Here is a 19,964-nt window from a genome sequence, read left to right as displayed (position 1 = left end):
TTACAAATTATATTCAGTATAATTATAAGATTCTCTTCAGCTCACATTGATATAATAATGGTATAATCCATTAAAAAATTATTTCATATTCTATTGACTATCAAATTCCTGAGTTTCAATATCTTAATGAATAAAATGTATTGAATTTTTTAGTCCACTACCTGTACTAATTTTGCATCATTATAAATAATAGGCACATATAGATTTCAACAAATTATTTTTTATACTACAAAATTTACAATTATACAAAGAAATATTTATAAAATCATTTTAAAAAAAGTTACTTAAAGAAAGTAAAATTTAAATGAAGTTGATATGGATAATTAAATATCATTTTTTTTTATTTATAATAAAATAAAATAAACAATTACTGCAGTTTTTTTCTAAATTTAACATATAGGAACTTGATTCTATTATGCAAGACATTTAGGATTCATTTACTTTATTAAAGTATACAATTATCTGTTTTTACAAATGATTAAGCAGCTTATCTGTAGCACCTTTATAAATATATACAGATTGGTAACAAGTCATTTCAAATAATAATGACTAGAATGAAACTATTTAAATTTTATCTATTTCTGAACAATTATATTAAAAAAAACATTTTTATTATTCTATAGAAAATTTTACAAACTAACAACTACTTTCATTCTTTCCAATATAATAAAATATAGATTTAACATACATAAGCTATTACTAATTGTTTTTTTTTTTTTTTTATTTTAAAACAAATTTTGTAATGTGAACTTTCCAGATATGTTACATTATTCACTTCCAGTGAATATGCAAGTCTTAATTCAGTTGATTTATTGCTATGGTCCCCTGTTGAGGTAACATTTATGCATTATAGGCACTTAGATAATATAGATGCCATTCTTTATCTTTCTCCTAACATTCTTTACCTTTCTTAACAAATTTAATGTCATAGTATATCCAACTTACCCTTAGTCAATTCTTTTTATTGGGATAGTGTTATCTGACTTTGATATTTACTTAGCAAATAAAAACTTTTCGTCAATTTCTTTAAAGACTATCATTCGAGTTTTTAGTAAATACAAATTACATTATAAAACATTATAATTTACATCACCATTCCTTCATAAATATTTTAAATATTAATTGCTTTTGTAATTAACATAAAACATAAAATTAATGAATTAAGTATTTTACAATAATAAATATGTTTTTATTTATATATATTACAAACACACACACTCACACTTATATTTACACACATGTACACACACAATTTTGCATAATTATTATTGATATATATCAATTTAGAATTGAAATTATATATTTATGTGCTATAACTGTAATTATTACTGTTAGAAATTAAAAACTATTATAGTAAAATATACATAAAGATCTTTTTAAAATTCTTGTCTATTCTTTAGATGGATTTATTAATAAATGGCCATGTTACATTTCTGCATAAAATTAATGCAATCAGAGACACCATTAAATTCATTGATATTAAGATCATTTCTTAAAGCAGCTAAACAAAGTTTCTATATTTGTTTTAATGAGAGAAAAATTATATGAAAATTTCTATACAGTAAAGGTTTCTATTAATATAATTATAAAGTATTTGTAAAATAGCTTGTAAGAAACAATATAGCAAGCAACTTTTTAATAAAGTATACAAGAATAAGTATTAAATTCATCAAAGGTTCCTTTTGAATCTATGATCTAATGTACAAATGCATAATTATATGTGATTGAACATTTTAATTTATAAAATGAAAATTTTTAAAAATATTTCCTTATTATTTTTTAGACATTATTTTAATGCAATATGATTTCAAATTTAATACCTTTGGGAGCAATTTATAATATTCTATAATCAATATATATATTTTATGATTATATGTACGTACATGCATACTGTATTTTAATTGGTTTTTTAAAATTTATACAACTGATTTTATCATTATTAAACTATGAATGTAAATATAAAGAATTTAAATGAAATTGCAATTCACTAAACTTACAAATCATAAACTTATAATGTGAAGGCTACTGTTTATTATTATAATGTATGCCTTACAACACAATTATAATATCAGTCCATGAAATTCAAAATAAAGTAATAAAAACAACTAGTCCTAAATATTCTTGTTTATTTTAACTTATTTTTGGATTTTTATCAATATAAAGCAATTGAAAGCTTTTGAAATTCATATACCGCACAAAAAAAAATTGCACAAAACAAATTGTACAAATAAAAAAATCGCACAAAGAAAGACCGCACAAAAACAGGTTTGAGTGTAATTTTTAGTGCATAGTTTTCATTATATATCAGATTATCTGTAATTTGAAATTTAAGATCTGAACTCAAAATTAATCTTATGATTAAAAGAATTAATCATGATCAACAGCCCTAATTTGTTTATTTCTACAAGTTTGGATTCCTTTGTTATGCTTATTGTATTGTAATTTTCATGGCAAAAAAAAAAGTTATGTTGGCAAATAACTTTTTTTTTTGCCTTTAATACTCTGTTCTTATACTTCACACTTAATGTATCCCAATAATGAATCCTGTAGGAAAATTAATCATTTATTAATGTAAATAATTTTTTAGAACAGATTACATTTAGTCTATTCTGTTGGAACAATGTCATATAAATAAATATACATACTCTATATACTACATACAAGGACGACGCCAGCCAATGGGCTGGGGGGGGCAAGATGATGTAAATTCATAGAGGATATGAATTGTATGTAGGTAAAATAAAAACGATTCATAAAGTTTTAATCATTTACTATGTACCGGAAAGGAAATATCTTAATTAAAACATTTTTTTTTTAACTTACAAGAAGCCTAAGAAGATTATTTTAATTAAAACTTAGCATTTAAATAAATTTTTGAATTTCTAGGGGAGGGAAGCTGCCCCTCCTGCCCCCTTGGTGATGCCCTTGACTACATATACTCTACAGATATACACAAATTTTCATTCATCACATAACTGATTTTTCCTAAATTTCTTTTAAAAAAACTCTTTCCACCCTGTGGGCACTAATAGAGCCTTTCTTAGAAAGCCTGTTATGGGTTTGGCCAGGCCCACAATGGGGCAGCCAGGGGTAGGGCTCAACTTATCAGACAGATCATCCCAAAAAATTCATGGGGGTTTTTTGACCTGTCTGGAAACAGCCTACCAATCTGGGAACCCAGATTGTTAGGCTGCCATCCTAACCACTTGGCCATCCAGCCATTAAAATGTTAAATCTCATAATATATGACAAATAAAAACAGATAAGTGAATGAAACAGAGTAAAATTCTTTGCAATATTTGAGACTAAATTTAGCCTATCACAAAGTTAAAATTAAACTTCTACTGAAGACAAAAAAAATTTTTAACAATGAACCACAGTATTAACTATTTTATAAAAAAATTACAAATGGTATAACGTTATACTGTCAAATAACTGAAGTCGTGATTTTTTTTTTTACTGTATCATCATCATCACATTTTAATATTTAATATATATGAGCAACTTAAAACAAAATAAAATAAGTGTTTTTGATATTAAAAGTAAATATTACAATTGTCATTTGAATCAAAAAATACATCTCAGCAATAACTTACAGATTTTTAATCATACTTTCGAGAATTTTGATATGTAAAGTTAAAGTTATTACTAAATGCCATATATATATATATATATATATATATATATATATATAGCTTTTTTATTGATAGATGAAGATCAAATACCAACTACTTGCTTCTTAAGTTAAGTATCTGAGTAAGTTAAGTTAATCAGATACTTGTTTTTTAATTATGGTTACTTTTTAAGAAAGTAACCATAATTAAAAAGCAAGTATCTGATTTTATTTTACATAAATGTTGTTCTAAATTTATTTTTAAATGAACTTTATATAAATCTCTAAAAGCTTGAATTAATTTTCATTAATAAAAAATTTTCAACTGTAATATAGCATCATCAGAGAAATATGCATGATTAAAAATGCTTTTGGGACTATTTGATTGGGAAATAATTCCATCTAAAGATATCAAGATATTAAAAAGATATGTAATGTATATTTTATGAAAAACAGAAAAAGAGAAAATTAATAATAATAACTAGATATTTTGCATAGTGTTCAACATGAGATATAAATATCTCATGTATAATTGAAAGGCTCATGTTAAATTGCTATAATTGAGATTTCATAAAAATCCTTCTATATTTCTAATATATTCAAATTAATATTTATATCTGTGTTTTATAAATGTGATTGCACATTTCATATTATATATTATATATATTAAATAATTAATTTTTCAACAATAATAATAATACTTCTTATATATACTTAAACATAGAATGTCCCAATGTTTCAATTGATCACAATGAAAGCTGTTATTAAAATTTTTGAAAGTATTGATATAATGCTTTTTCTGTAATTTTCTTTACACAAAATAAATAACCATAAGATTAAAATTTAAGTTTTTTTGTTTTGTATATCAGTTTTAGTTTATTCTGTCATATCATATAGATTTTATCTAATATATTAATAATCTTTTAAGCATTTAAATTTAATTGATCATAATGATTGATATACATGTTCAAATTCATAAACAATTGAGAAGCTTCATGGAAAAACAGCACAGCCGACAAAACTACAATAAATGAGTTATTAAAAAATTTGGATTTGTGTATCATTGATCCATCTTCTAAGACACTTTCATGGTTCAGTTGCATGCCCAGTGAATTGTTCATCCACATTAATAAAATAATGCATATTAAAGTGCTGGAAAATTGAAACACAAATCCTCCTTTTTCTTGAAAACTTCCAAATGTGGAATTATGCCTATTTTCTACCAAGCCTCTCACAATCGTAGTAATAGATATTATTACATTGAAAAATTTCAATACCATATTATTAATCTCCTTTGGCTTGCAAACTGAAGATAGATAGATATACAGTAGGGTCATGTTTTATATAGAATTGATTTATGCAAACTTGTGCATTTGAGCTGGCAAACAATTAGGTTAACTTGCTCTTAGTGTAACCGAATCTGATTCTTAAGTCAGCAAACTGTACTTATCTGGCTTCTGACATACTAAACATAGAACTACTGAATGCTATTCATTGTGATGAATATCCTGATTTGCATGTATTTTTTTCAAATAGTGAACTAACTTTAAACAGTATAATAAAATTTTTCACTGTATATTCAGAAACACTAAACTAAAATGTTATTCATTATTGTAAAAACACAAGTAAAACATTTAAAACACATTTTAGTGTTTTTAATTGTAAATGTTTGCATAAATATCTAGGCAATCATCTATTAGAGTACTTGGGGTGAAGCTGTTTTATGTGGTATCAGCTTACATACAACATGGTTGTATGTAAGCTGATACCACATAAAACAAGACTACATACCACATACACACATACAAACAAGACTAGATTGTAAATGCTGATTTTGAATTTGAACACTGCAATCAATTGAGTCTAATGAATGGTTGTCAATTATACTATAAAATCAATAACAAAACTACTGTTAGAAGTTTTAGATACTAGTGAATTTAACTATAAATCTAAATAATACTATGATAATTTAGAATAAATACTGTCCATCTGTCAACTGTAAAAATTTTTTATTGTTTATTGATATGATTATTATTACTGCATTTGCAATTTCAAAAATATTAAAATGATTGGCTATGTTTACATTTAATTATTTTAAATACATTAATATGACACACTTTATTTTCATGATTATGAATGACCCTATGAATTATTTTTTGAAAATACTTGTTTTGTGATCCTTCATTTTTTTTCTTAAACGTCTATAGCTGTTTGATATGTACAGCTCTGAATCAATCTATATTAAACTATTAGTATAAACTTACAATTAACATTCAAATTTGTTAATTTGTTTTACAATTAAATGTTAATTGTATTAATTGAAATAATTAATTAATAATTGAATGTTTTTACTAATTGAAATAATAAACTAATTGAGTTTTGTTTATTTGCAATGGGACATTCTACATTATAACTAATATTTTTAAAAAAAAGTTTCTTACACGATATGAATCTGAGATTATAATAACATAAAATTAACTGTTTAAAAATAATTTAATAATTTTTACATTTCAATATTACTTTTCCTTTCAAATAGTTACTAATCTGTGAACATTATTATAATATGCTAAAGTTTAAATTTTAATCTATTAGGAATATTTAAGTTTTCTTACTATTTTGAAAATTTAATTAAGTTTTCTGAATAATATTAATGATTTATATTATATTATTCTAAAATAGTTTCTATATTTTATAAATAAATATGTTAATCATATAATATATGCAAAATAGTTTTAAGAATCCTAAAACTAGTTTGCAGCAGTTTTTTATTATCCAGAATTACTAGGAAACTATCATAAATGTTGTATTTAAAAAAATTTATAAGTTATATCTTATAAAAATCAATAAAAATTAATATTTATAAAATCATATTAAATTCATTTTGTATATTTTAATTATTCTGAATGATATAAGAACCACTTAGATAAATTTATTTGATATACTGGATAAATTTTGATTCATTCTTCCTGTATAAAATATTCAATAAAGATTAAATAAATAAATATAATTTAACTAAAATCTTAAGTGAAAGAAAGTTAATAATTTTTTCAACAATACAAAATTTATTGATAGCTTCTTTAATTAAAAAAAAATTTTTTTATTAATTAATACCGATATATTATTAAGAAAATTTAGAGAAATAAATTATTATAATATAAATACGATAAAGTGTAGTTAATTTATAATGGATTTTTATAATAAAATTATTTTGTAAATAATATAATTTTTGTAGATATAAATAGCTTCCATAAATATTGAATTAGTTATTTAAACTTTTTTTATTCAAAGAAAATTTATAACAAAGTTTATAAATTGTTTTCTTGATAAACTTGAAAGCTGTCAGTTAAATGTTTCATAATTTTAAATAGCTGATTTAAATTTTCTTTGCTGATATAAATAAAAGAAAATTTTCATTAATTTACGTTTTCATTTGTATATAAATTTTCTTGAGAATTTATATTAAGTAAAGTATTTTATAGTTTCATATCTAATCACTGTTATCTAAATTAAACTCAGTCATTGTTTAATTATTTGTTTCTATGTAAGACTTGAATAAATAGTAAATGATATTAAACTTAGATAATTGGTATAATTTTTTATTATTATTAAAAACAAATAATTAAAAAGTGGTAATAATATAATTTTATTCTAATAAATCAGGTAGTAAAATGATATATATTAAATTACTTTTAAAACAAATATTGTTTATAATTTTAACATACATTTTATATAAGAATATAAATTCACTATTCTTTTTTACGTTAGAACAGTGATTTAAACTTTATATGACAACATCCATGCTTATAAATAGTCACTAAATGATAATATCCAGGTTTACAGGGAATGTAATTATCACTAGAATAAAATGTGTTAATAAAGTTTAAGGCATGGACGGAGTTTCATTCAGAAATTTTTCTTTAAAATATATTATTTGACAATAACAAATATCACACCCATCAGAACACCACTCCCTATAAAAAGAATTGTAAGTATAGCTATGGTGTAGCATAAGATATTGCTCTTTGGTCTTACTTCAGCTTCTTCACCCTGTTTAGAATATATAAACATCTAAAGGTTTTTTATAACACATATATAAAGAACAATTATTAATGTCAAATAAATAATAAAATTATTTGTAATCATATCAATTATTATTAAGATTTAGATTAATCTTAATTCTATGAAAATGTTTAAAATTGCTAATTGCTTTAAAGGAAAATATGAAGTCTGTAAAAGAATTTTTAAGTTAATACAGTAGAGAGTCATTTATCAGAATTGTGAAATCGGGGGGTGCCGAAAAGGTCGAAACCCCACTCGAATGACACCAATATGTGACTTCGGAGGGGTCCGAAAGAGTCGCAACCCCTCTCGATTGTCACCAATATGTGAAACGGGGAGGTAAGAGGATGTCGTATCTCCCGTTTCCGGTTCACTTGTCAAGGATGGCTGTTCGTTTCTTAGCGTCACGCGTTACGCAAGTGGATAGGAGGGGAGACGGATGGGGTCGACGATAAGGCGAAGTGATATTCGAGACAAAGAGGAGACCATTTAACAATTATAACAAGGTTTATTAATATTTAACAAAGGACACAAAGACAAAAAGCTGACTAAAGTCCCTAAGTTGCGTAGGGTTCGAGAGAGAGCTTACAGTTTCGGTTCATACCTCATTATTAGCTCCTGATATAGTTATCACTTTGATATCCTCGAGGTGTAGATTAGTTTCCGAATAGGCACAGTTTTATAATATCGCGACTGAGCGCGGAGACGTTCAGAGAAGGTCCGAGTCGGTGACGACGAGCGACGGTGTTTGTCCGGCAGATGATATGCGACTCCCCCGAGGGGGTGGAAGGAGTGGCTTTTATAAGTTTTTGCCTGGGAAATCGGTCACGTGATCGTAAGCGGATGACGATTTGTGTCATAGGTGTTCCCGGGATTAAAAACATATGACGAGTTTGGACGCTAAGTGTAAACTATCGGGCAAGATGATCTACCTGCATCCGAGGGAATAACGGCTTGTTGACTGTTATTTGGCCGGGTACATATAGTTTCTCGTCCAGGGCCGTTTTTCGACAGGATGTTTATATTAGGGGAAAATTCCTAACACGAATTATTACAAAAAGTGGATCTGATAAAATCCAGATCTCACAGAATCAATTGGGGACTGGGGTTGTTCGGATAACTGATTTTTCGGATAACCGATTATGTACAAAAAAATATATTAACCTGTCCGATGTTCAAATTTTTCTCCATCGCATGTCGCTTCGTGTTGAATTTTCGTCGATTTTAAGCCTAACGAAAATTTTTATAATAATAATCAAGGCTATTGTATCGTTAAAAATTATTTCTTTATTTTGTACAAACAAAATAAATATATTGAAGAATATAAAAACATAAAAATTATACTTTAGAAGTAAATCTAGTATCAAAAACGTTTGATTCAGCATGACACAGTCCGACTGAAAATCATTCGGATAACCGGCAATTCGGGTTACGACTCTCTACTGTAATAATATAATTATTATAATTTACACTTACTGAATTATCAGGTGGCTGCCATGGTTCACCAATTGATATTGTGCTGATGTCTTCAATGTCTGAATAAAAAAAAAACAAACAAAAGTTTAAATTATTTAACTTATAAGTAAAATAATGAGAGATTGATGTGATCGAAAAATAATGACTTTCATACTTGAAGTTCATATTATTTTTTGTTAAAATATGGAAATCATATTAATTATTAACACTGAATTAAAAATTAAATCTGAAGATTGTAAGCTATATTCACAAACTCAATAAAACAATTAAATACTTCAAGCATGAAAATTTCAAATTTCAAAATCTAAATGAAAGGAAAGTAAAAGTCTTAATGAACAAATGCTAAAAGGGGAGTAACAGGAGAGAGACTTTTCTTAAACTAAATAATATCTGCATATGACTTTACAGTAAAGTAATGGAAGTGAAACTTGGATTTAAAAAAAGAAGAGAGCAAGAGAGAAAAATAAAACATTAAGATGAGTTATAGAATACATCAGATTCAATAAGAAAATGAATGACCAAATAAGGCAATTAGAAATATAATTGAGAATATAAACAAATAAAGTGAAATGCAAACTCCTTGCATTATAAAAGTCCTTAGAAAACTAACATTATGAAATTTAATTTCAAAATTATTTATCATCAAATCAAATTTTGATATTTAAAGAATAAATTTTAAAAAATCAAGCAAAACACATTGACAAAGCTAAAACTGAGATGAACCTACAAACCAAAACTATCCACACTTTTCCCAGCATAGAATTTATTCAGTAAACAAAACAGCTTTCAAAGATTCAGCAAACAAAAATCAAGCAAAATAGCTTTCAAAGATTTTGGAATGTTGCTGAAAAATTAAAAATTACAGTAAAATTTTGTTTTAATTTTATGCATCATGTAATTATAAACGTTTTTGAGTTTTTGAAATATAAAACAAAATGAACTCTTACTTAAAAATTTTGTTCTACATATCCACAGATCTAAAATGAATTCCTGTTCTCTTGTTCACTAACTGATCTTTAAAAGATCCTAGTTAAGGTCATAAATTGTTTGAATTTGTAACATCAGAAACCAGACTGGCTTTTCAAGAAAACATTATTGTGCCACCTAAAGGCAAAAGGCTCTATCTCCATAAAAACTGAAAATCAAGTTGCACACCTATCATTTCTAATTAGTATACTTTATCGATACCATCCAATAGCTACATGAATTTTAATGAAAATAAGCATCTTTGATATTTAAACAGTTTTCTAAACTATATATGTACTTCAAAATACAATGTATTAGAATTTAGAATTCAAATATATTCAACTTCAATTACTAATAAATTATATTATAGTCTAATCTGTGAATGAACTTAAAATTAGATTATTGAAAGTAAAAATGTTTTTAGCTATTTAAATAATTTATTGAATATAGGTTTTTGTGTTAAGTACTGAAAAATGAATATACTATTATTATTTAAAATATAAACAAGACTAATAATTATATATGAATAATGTAACAAAAATTTTATTTTTCATTTTAATGTAGAAATTACCTTTTTTATTGGGACATAAAGCAAGATAATCCATAAGTGGTCCCAAAACAGAATCACGATGAAGATTTAAATCCAAATTATGAAGCTCAAGTATTTCACTAAAAAGTAAAAATTTTAATTGAAAAACTAAAGATATACACTTCTGATTTCATTAAAGTAAATTGAACTATTGTTGAAATATAAAATAAGACACTAACTCTTCTAATTGTTGCCAACTTTCCCTTTCTTCTTCATAGCAATATTTTTCACATAAAGTCATGTCTACTGCTTTAAAAACATCATTGTTTTCTTCTGTTATACCAGTCTTGATAAACTGACTTTCACAGAGTCCATCTAATAATAATGATAATGTACATACACAAAACAAAATTAATCTCTTTCAACAATAAATTTTGTTCACACAACTTTACATTACTATTTTTTCTATTTTTTAGGTTTATTTCTCCACAGCCTATTGCCACCTTGTAATTTTTGTAACATATGTAAAAATTTCAAAATTAAGTTTACCAGTGTTGTGTGGTGTATTGATAGCTGAACAACCTAGTCTTAAATTTGATGTTTATTTACAAAATGTTCATTCAATTAATGATAAGTGTGGCTTTGTGCTCATATTACTAAATGATTTTTACAGCAGTTTTATCAAAAATGAACTTAAAATGTATCTTGCCTTTTGCTACCTAGTTTTCACCTTTCTTTGTCTAGATGATTTTTTTTTATTATAGTCTCTCTTCACTTTTAAATTTCACTTTCTTTCACTTATCCTTTTGTATTATGATTTTAAATCTTACAAATCTAAGTACAAAAAGTCATTTTACAATTGTTTTAGTTTTTTAATTACTTTATTTTTACATTACATTCTTTTTTTTATTTTTTTCATTTTGTGCTTTATTTTTTATTATTGGTTTTTTGTATTTGTTTTTATTCAGCGTTCATTTTTAATACATAGCAGTAATCTTATGTTGTACAGCACTACCAATAGAATGCTTTTTTGATAGAATTTACCAATAGAATGAAATAAATAAATAATCTCCAAAAGTATATATGTTTGACATTATCATCTTACTTATTTATGATTGACCAGAAAATTATTTAGCAAAATATGTAAATTAAATGTCAAATATCTGAATCTTAATCACCATAATTGTTAGAAGTTCATTCAGTGAACTGAGCCAAAATTAAAAATAACAATCACTAGCAGATGAGTCCAGCATTGCCAGGCAAAAAAATAACAACAAAGAAGATTAAGATTATTAGGTTATTTTGCAAGGGTTCAGAAGAACAAAGTATCATTTGTCATTCAATTTGTCATTCACCTTTGCCACTGCTGCCATTTTGGCTATAATTTGCCAATTATAGCCAAAATGGCAGCAGTGGCAAAGGCTTGTGATAATATGTTCCAGTTATTACAAGGCCATTCACCAGAAACGTCAAGTGGTCTTTTAATCTGTCTCCCTGAGAACAAGCAGCTGCTTATTGCAAAGATATAGAAAAGCAAGAAAACTATCAGCATGGATAATAGATATTGTGAAGAAGGGAAACACAACAGCTCACATTATTGACAAACCCAGAGGTATCGAAGTCCCTTCTAAAGATAAAGATGGAGAATTGTGATAGCCAATACTGAAAATGAAGATTTTGGTAATCATTTAGCATTGAATTCATTCCAGGGGGATGGGATCACATGTTACATTCTGTTACTTTTCATCACCAGTCATTTGTTCATTTGACATCATTTATGTTTTAATTTTATGCAATTTTCTTTTTTCTACACTTCTATATACAGTATATATTTGTAAACAAGCAGTGCCTGAATTCAAAACTCTAATAGTTTGTAATGCCTAAAAAGCATATATAAGAATTTACATTAATGAATCTGTTCTAAGACAACAACTTCTTGAGATCTGGTGCAGATGATGCTTGCATTTTCTATGCTTTTTAAGAATGTATAATGAAACAAAATTAAACTTAAATAAAATGTTACATGGTGTGATAAACCCTTATGTAAGATAATCTTTGTAGTTTTGTAGTGATATAAGTCAAATACTATGATAAATATTAAAATGAAAACCACATAAAGAGTTTGGTTATTTTAGCCTACTATTGTCATGTTTATCACGATACTCGGATGATATGAAATGACACAATTTCATTAGTCAATTAGATACCAATTGAAAATATCATATTTTTTCCTAATGTTCCTAAGAAAGTGTGCATTCTGAATATCAAATTGTAACCTGCCAGTGAATCAAATTTTGCAAAAAACAGACCAAATATTTAAACTCAGCACCCTTGAAAATCACTTAAAACATATTTTGTGCTTGCAGGTAACCTTGTATTATGTAATTTTCCTATTCGAATGCCACCATACTACTGGTCTGATAGAAAGAAAGGCTGTTGCAGAAGTGGGTTGAAGTAATTTGACCAAACGTAGTCATTGACCTCCTTTTGGAAGAGAGGACAGGATGGTCAATGACTACTAATTAATACTGGTCTACTATTAATATTTGAAAAGTGATATGTGTTGGATAGGTTGTGATAGCATGTGACTGAAGTTGCTAACCTCAACATCTAAAAGACTTCACATGACTTGTTTAAATTTTAAAAAATCTTGTAAAAATGCTAGAATAATTGCTTTTATGTGATGATAAAGTGTTTATATTTTTGCAATAGATTATATAAACTACATGGGAAGTATGTTCTTATAAATATTGCATTTATAGAAAAATTATTGGGCTTCTTCTATCTCCATCTTAAACATACTGAACTAGTTCTAAATGTTTTAGAAAACAAAAGCATGAAACTAAAATTATCGAGATGCAAATTTGTGAGTTAAGAAATGCAGTTTCTCAGTCATATCATCTCAAAAAATGAGTCTGCCTTGTAAGTGACAATGTTGCAGTGATTAAAGAATTTCCCAAGCCTAACAATGTAAAAACCTTACTGAGGTTTTTGGGTTAAGAAAACTATTATCATTGTTTCATACCTAGTGCTCTTGAATCCATTGCACAATTTATTACAGGAAAAATATAAAATTTATTTGGGATTCAGAATGCCAAAATGCCTTCAACAACATTAAAACATACTTAACCAGTTTTCCAGTTTTGTGCATCTTTAACCCAGACAAAAAATTGTATTTACATTCAGATGCCAGTGAACACAGAATAGGGCAGTACTAAACCAAATTCAAGACAACAGAAAACAACATCCAAATGGTTATTTTTCAAAAAACTATTAGATTAGCCAAAAAAATGATGGTGTTATGGAACTGGAATGTCTAGCTATAGTGGAAGCAATCAACTAGTGGCACCACTATCTTTATGGGAAAAAATTTACAGTAATAAGAAATAGGGTTTGTTGGTTTGAGAAACCAGTCTTTTGAAGAAATTTACATAATTTGAAAACTGGGTTTTTCCAACTAAAAAACCGGTTTTCAAGCTTAGACTTAAACATAAAATTAATTAATTATTTGATTAAAAACATCAACATTTTGATACAAAATCATCTCTGGCATGAAACAGGAATATTATTAACAAAAAAAAAGCATCCAATTCTCTTTACAATAGTGAAAAATCTTGCAACAACAGAAAAACGATAGAAAGTTTTAAAAAAAATGTGTTGTTTTAGCTTTGAATGATATCAGCGCTTCTCACACATGGAATGAAGCAGAATATTGTAAAACTGTAGAGCTTAAAGTTTTAGGATCAGTACATTTAGCAGCTGATGCCTTAGAACGACAAGATTTGCATCTTGTCATCCTACTTATTAACAAGTAAAATTAACAAGTAAACAAAGTAAAGGTTACTTATTAACAAGTAAAAGTAAATTTTTGTTATGTGAATTTGAAAAATTTCAAAAATGAAATTAATTCCAAGTTGTTACAAATTCAAGAGAGAAAACAAACAGGATTAGTAACACTTCTCCTTTATTTTTGTAAATAAAGATTTTGTAATCCACAGAATGTTTGAACAAAGTCGTCTAGCGTATTTCTTCCTCTAGCTGTAAAAATCTGCTATTATTAAGTTATCTGGACAATTATCATTGAGATTATATCCAAATGATTCTATAGAAGATGACTGTGATGTTGAAAAAGTGGCAAATAAGAAAATTAAGCCATAGTTTTAAGAAATGCTATGGAAAAATCAATACATAAATATCTTCAAGAACCTGAAGAAGTGACTTCTTCAAGCCCTAAGACACTAAAAAAAGGACTTTTTAGTATCAGAGAGTACAAACAGAAAAACGAAAAATTTAGATTTATTATTTTTTTAATACTTTAAAGACAATTAAACTCAGCTCAGTAGCAAGTGAGAGTTTTTTTCATTTCTGGCAATTGTGTGTGCAAAAATAAAAGGACATGGTTGAGCAATAGATCTATACAGCTTTGCTTTCTAAAATTATACTTTCTTAGGAAAAATAAGAAAGAAAATAATATTTTGTAGGCATGCATTGTTATTCGTTTTTCTTTATGGGGTTATATGGAGTAAATTTTATAGTTTAATGTGATAATCTAGCAATTTCTTTTTTTTGTTTTGTTTTGTGTAGATATCAGTCTATTTTATTTTATTATATTTTTGAAATTTTATAAATACAGTGGTGCCTCATATAACATACTTAATCCATTCCAGGTGCACGTCCGTTATACGAAACGCATTTTTCCATAGAAATACATGTTAAAACATCTAATTCGTTCTGCAGCATAAAATAACTGTACTGTATCATTAAAAAATGAACATGGGTGAGTTCTTTTATTCCTCCGCATAACCCTGCGCGAGCGACATCCATTTAAAAATTCCTGTGGAATGCAATCCTAAATCCCGGTGGGAGTGCATGCTGTCGAACAGTAAAAACGGCCGCTTGTAGCAGTAGTTTACAGTGGAAAGCAACATGGCATCCTCCATGACTCAGATAGTTTCGTTTCTAGGTCCATTATATAGTTTTATGAATGAGAATTTAGAAATTGTGAAAGCGTGAGTTAACACACGCGGTGATGTAAGTGTTTTTACAAATTTTTTTTTGAGGCTATTTTGAATGCTCTTTCAACAAATAATCCATTTTATGGTTAAATTTACAATTGAGACCCTTCTTTTGCCTTTTAAAGCTCATATTTTAGAATTATAGATTCCTCCATCATGATACTATTGATAGCGCGGGCGCCGCCATCTTTCTTTCTTTCACCGTCGTTCCTAAATGCCTACAAACAGCAGCGCACTCCCATAGTAGCGGAGACGCAGAGCGACCGCTATTAAAGAACGCACCCATGGAGCAGTCACCAATTATGCCAGAAAGTCCGTTGTTCGCAGCGTCCGTTATTCAAGGCGTACGTTATATGAGGCACTACTGTATTAAATAAATTAAAAAGTTTTAAAAGTTGTAAATATTCCTTATCTTCATTTTTTTGAGGGTGGGGAAAATTCAAAAACCAATTAAAACCGGTTTCATAAAGAAGTTGAGATTCAAAAACCAGTTTTTTAAAAAGTTTGTTTTTATATAAACCTTAATAAAAGATAATCAAACTTAAAATGGTTGCAGTCTTTTAAGAAACCAAATTTGAAATTATTTAATCAGTCACTACATCTTAGTCAATATAATTTTGATGTTAAATTTAGCCCTGAAACTACTAACATAGAAGCTGACCTACTATCCAGAAATCTGGTGTTAGATAGTGGCCTCATGTTGGACAATATCAAAATTGTGAATTTAATTGAAAGATAAGACATTGTTTCAGCACAAAAGGAAGAGCTGACTACTGGAAATTACCATAAATGAAATGACTTAATTGTAGAAATTAAAGGAGATCAAACAAGCATCATAATACCAAAAGTCCCTTAAATTCAGACTGTTAAAAAAGAGCCATGAAAAATTCGGACACATAGGAACAAAGACAATGTTGTGACTAATATCTAGTACAGGCATGGCCAACATATGGCCTGCTTAATGAATTTATGCGGCCCATGATTAATCTTTCAATATTAGCTACTTAACTTCAAATAATTGGTCAAATGGATTCACGATACTTTATTATTTTTTTAAATTTCATTGCAGAGATTTACAACTTTTGTACTCGTCTGTGTGATAGTGCAGAATAAAAAAAATGATAAATTTAAAATACTAATATTTATCATAAAATAATGTATGTTAGACAGTAATTCAAGATATACAGATGATAGTCAATTTAACTTAGTAATTCATGTGCTTTGCTAGAAATATAATACTAATATATATAAACGTTTATTTACTTAAATAAATCGTTTTTGTATTTAACATTTTTTAATTTTAATATTTCGTTCGGCCTGTGAAAAAAGTTTTTTCCAATTCAGCCCGGGGCAAAAACTGTTGGCCATGCATGATCTAGTATGTACACTTGGCCCAATATGTTGAAAGATATGTCCACTTTTGTAAATAGCTGTGAGGTCTGCCAGTTTAATAAAATAAACTGTTGTAGGAAATATGAGGAACTATTCCATCTCCCAGCCAGAGATCCCTTTGATACTGGCAATTGGTACAGTGGGAGGATTTAAAGGATATAATTTGAAGAAACAATATTTGCATCTGGCAGTTGACTTTGCCACACAGTATTTAGAACACTAAGCTCCAGAACTCAAACTGCCAAGGACTTTGTAAACTTAATAAATAGTATCATATAAATACAAAGAGAAAAAATGATATTGGCAAACAGGTATGCAGGAATTAACTCAAAAGAATTCATACGTTTTCTAGAAAAACAAAAAATGAAATTAACATTTATATCTTCCAATTATCTGACAAGTAATGGCTTATGTAAAAGTATTAATCAAACTATTGTGACTTGGTTGTGATGCAAGATGAACGAAAGCAGGAAAATCAGTTGGAGTAAATTATTAAAAATGGTAATGAATAAATATAGCAATTCTCCTCACTCAGTAATGGAGTTTTCACCAAAATATCTCATTTTTGGCATTACACCTTTTCCCCAAACCATACCAAACACTCTCCTGCCAGTAGAAGACGCTAGAAAATTTACTTACAAAAATACTCAAAAGAAGCATGAAACTAATAAGTTATTTTGATAACAATCACCAGAAGATAATGTTAAATATGGGAATGCAATCACACTAAAAAAAATTAGAACCCCGATGTCTTCCTGTATGAGGTAATAAGATGAGTATCAAATACAATAGAGGAAAAAAAGGAAAACTATCAGATGTTGTCCATGTCTCTAAGTTATGTTTATACAACACCCCACTTTTGGATTTAAAGTGGGGGATGTAAAGGTAAAGTGGTAAGCCACCCAAACTGGAAGAACGGCTCAATGCCCAAACCAAGAAAAACTTATATATATATATATATATATATATATCATATTATTGCACTGTACATGTACTGTACAATTATCTGAACTATTTCATTAGCAAAAATAATACCTATCAAAATTAATTTGGATAATATACATTTCACGTGATGCTTACATTTGAACATTATATGGCTATAGAAAAGTGATAAATATACAATGTCAAAGTATATACCATAATTTATGTCATTGCCTGACATTATATTCTTTATGCGTCTGAAATTATTCAGAGACTAATAACAAAGAATTTTTATTATTAAACAAACTACAGGGACTAAAAGTTGTTTTTTTTTTTAAAATGTTTAAAAATTTATACTTGTGTTTTAAAAAAATTTTAATGAAGGATTGATTGATTAAAAGAATTCTTACCAGCATCAGGAACAAGTGGGAAAAGATGAAACAAATATCTTGAACGTCTCATTTCTCTGTCTAACATATGAATACATCCCACCAATAAACGACAAGTGCGTTCTAGTTCACTCATTTCTTTTTGAGAAAGTATTTCAGAACTAAAAAATTTTATAAAAATTTTTGTTATTTCAATAATTAAATTTTATAAATTAATTAAATAATTGGTTTATATAAAATCAGAATAAAATCTAAAATTTTTCCAAATAATGAAAAGCTCATTGGGCTGCTATTTGAAAAAATTGTAGACCTAAAAATTCCCACCATCATCTGGCTGTCTTTCCATAATCCCGAGTTAGATAGATGAAATCCAAGACCAGATATGGAAACCTTAGGAACAGGAAGCCCTAATTAACTATAAATGAACTTCCGATGAAAACCAGAAATCATGTTATTTCAATTTAAAACTTTTCCCCTGAAAGCGGTTAACAGATGATCAGCACAACTCTATTATTAAATAAAGGAAAAGTATTTCCTTTATTTAAATGAAGGAAATACAGGGGCAAGTCACTACTAATTTGAGGTAAAGAGCATATACTGTTTTTAAATTAAATAAATTAAAAATATGATTAAAAATATGATCAAAATTTCAATCTGGCATTATTGTGACAATGTCATAAATTGCTCATCCTCAAATACACATGTGAATAAATGAACTTTTTTTTATTTTAATTTTTAGATAATCAATATCTTAATAACAAGTTTTGAGTCTTCAGGTTCATCTTCTGAAGATTTTTCAATATAAAAAAATTAAAAATCAATAAAATTGAAACTTACAATGTTCAATCAATACATTGATATTTTCATTTGTTACAATTGTAAACTAATATCACTGCATAGGTTATTTAAATTTAAATATGTAACAGAAAACAAAATTTTAATTTTTATAATGTAATATTAATTACATGTTAACTAGGTTAAATCAGGAAGTTGTCAACTGTTGTCATAGGTATGATAGAAATTTCATTCCTCCTATTTAGTCAGAGTTTATGAAAAGAGATTCTAAGGAATCATTGAATCTTGATTATCTAATGATTTTCCTCTGGAATATAGTTCTAATAGTTAAATGTCATCCCACTAAAGCTTCAAATTTTTTGCAAATGTGAAGATCGAATTTATTTAAAAAGTCATCACAGCATCTGTAAACTACATATCAATATTTCCAATAATCATCATCAAAAATTTCTCAATATCTAATCTTTCACAAAAATAGTATAAATTCAAATTAATCTTTTATTTTGATTTTGTTTAAACAAGTTGTTTTAATCTGTATCATTAAAGTTGTTCAAGTATGTTCAATTACCATGAAATGAGATGATTTTCAGCAGACTCTCAATAAATCAAACTTCTCTAACTCAAAATTTTTTACCTAATTTAACTTCCATAGACTCAATGCATTCTATATTTTTATACATTAAAGTAATTTTAGAATCACATTTCACCAGTGTGCTAATCATAAAATTTCTAGAGAAGGATAACTGGCTGGATGGCTGAGAAGATTAAGACATCAGCTTGTCACTCTAAGATCCAGAATCAAATCCAGA

General features: G+C 27.0%; 1 protein-coding gene across 2 annotated transcripts in view; it reads right to left on the bottom strand.

The window, feature by feature from the left end:
* Positions 1-6,794: 6,794 nt before the first annotated feature.
* The window catches only part of LOC136980873 (regulator of G-protein signaling 9-binding protein C-like), a 31,970-nt gene continuing 18,800 nt past the window's right edge, over positions 6,795-19,964 (bottom strand). Inside the window, exons 4-8 of one of the 2 annotated variants that reach the window (XM_067277074.1) lie at positions 18,382-18,521; positions 10,883-11,018; positions 10,686-10,783; positions 9,149-9,207; positions 6,795-7,660 (exon numbers count right to left, since the gene is read on the bottom strand). In XM_067277074.1, the coding sequence (XP_067133175.1) occupies positions 7,541-7,660; positions 9,149-9,207; positions 10,686-10,783; positions 10,883-11,018; positions 18,382-18,521 (553 nt within the window). In that variant the 3' untranslated portion in view covers positions 6,795-7,540. The remainder of the gene's footprint in view (positions 7,661-9,148; positions 9,208-10,685; positions 10,784-10,882; positions 11,019-18,381; positions 18,522-19,964) is intronic. The other variant, XM_067277073.1, reaches the window with a different exon arrangement.

This window comes from Centruroides vittatus, unplaced genomic scaffold, assembly GCF_030686945.1.
Source record: "Centruroides vittatus isolate TY-2023 unplaced genomic scaffold, ASM3068694v2 contig_728, whole genome shotgun sequence".
Taxonomy (NCBI): domain Eukaryota; kingdom Metazoa; phylum Arthropoda; class Arachnida; order Scorpiones; family Buthidae; genus Centruroides; species Centruroides vittatus.
This window is presented reverse-complemented; position numbering and strand designations above follow the sequence as displayed.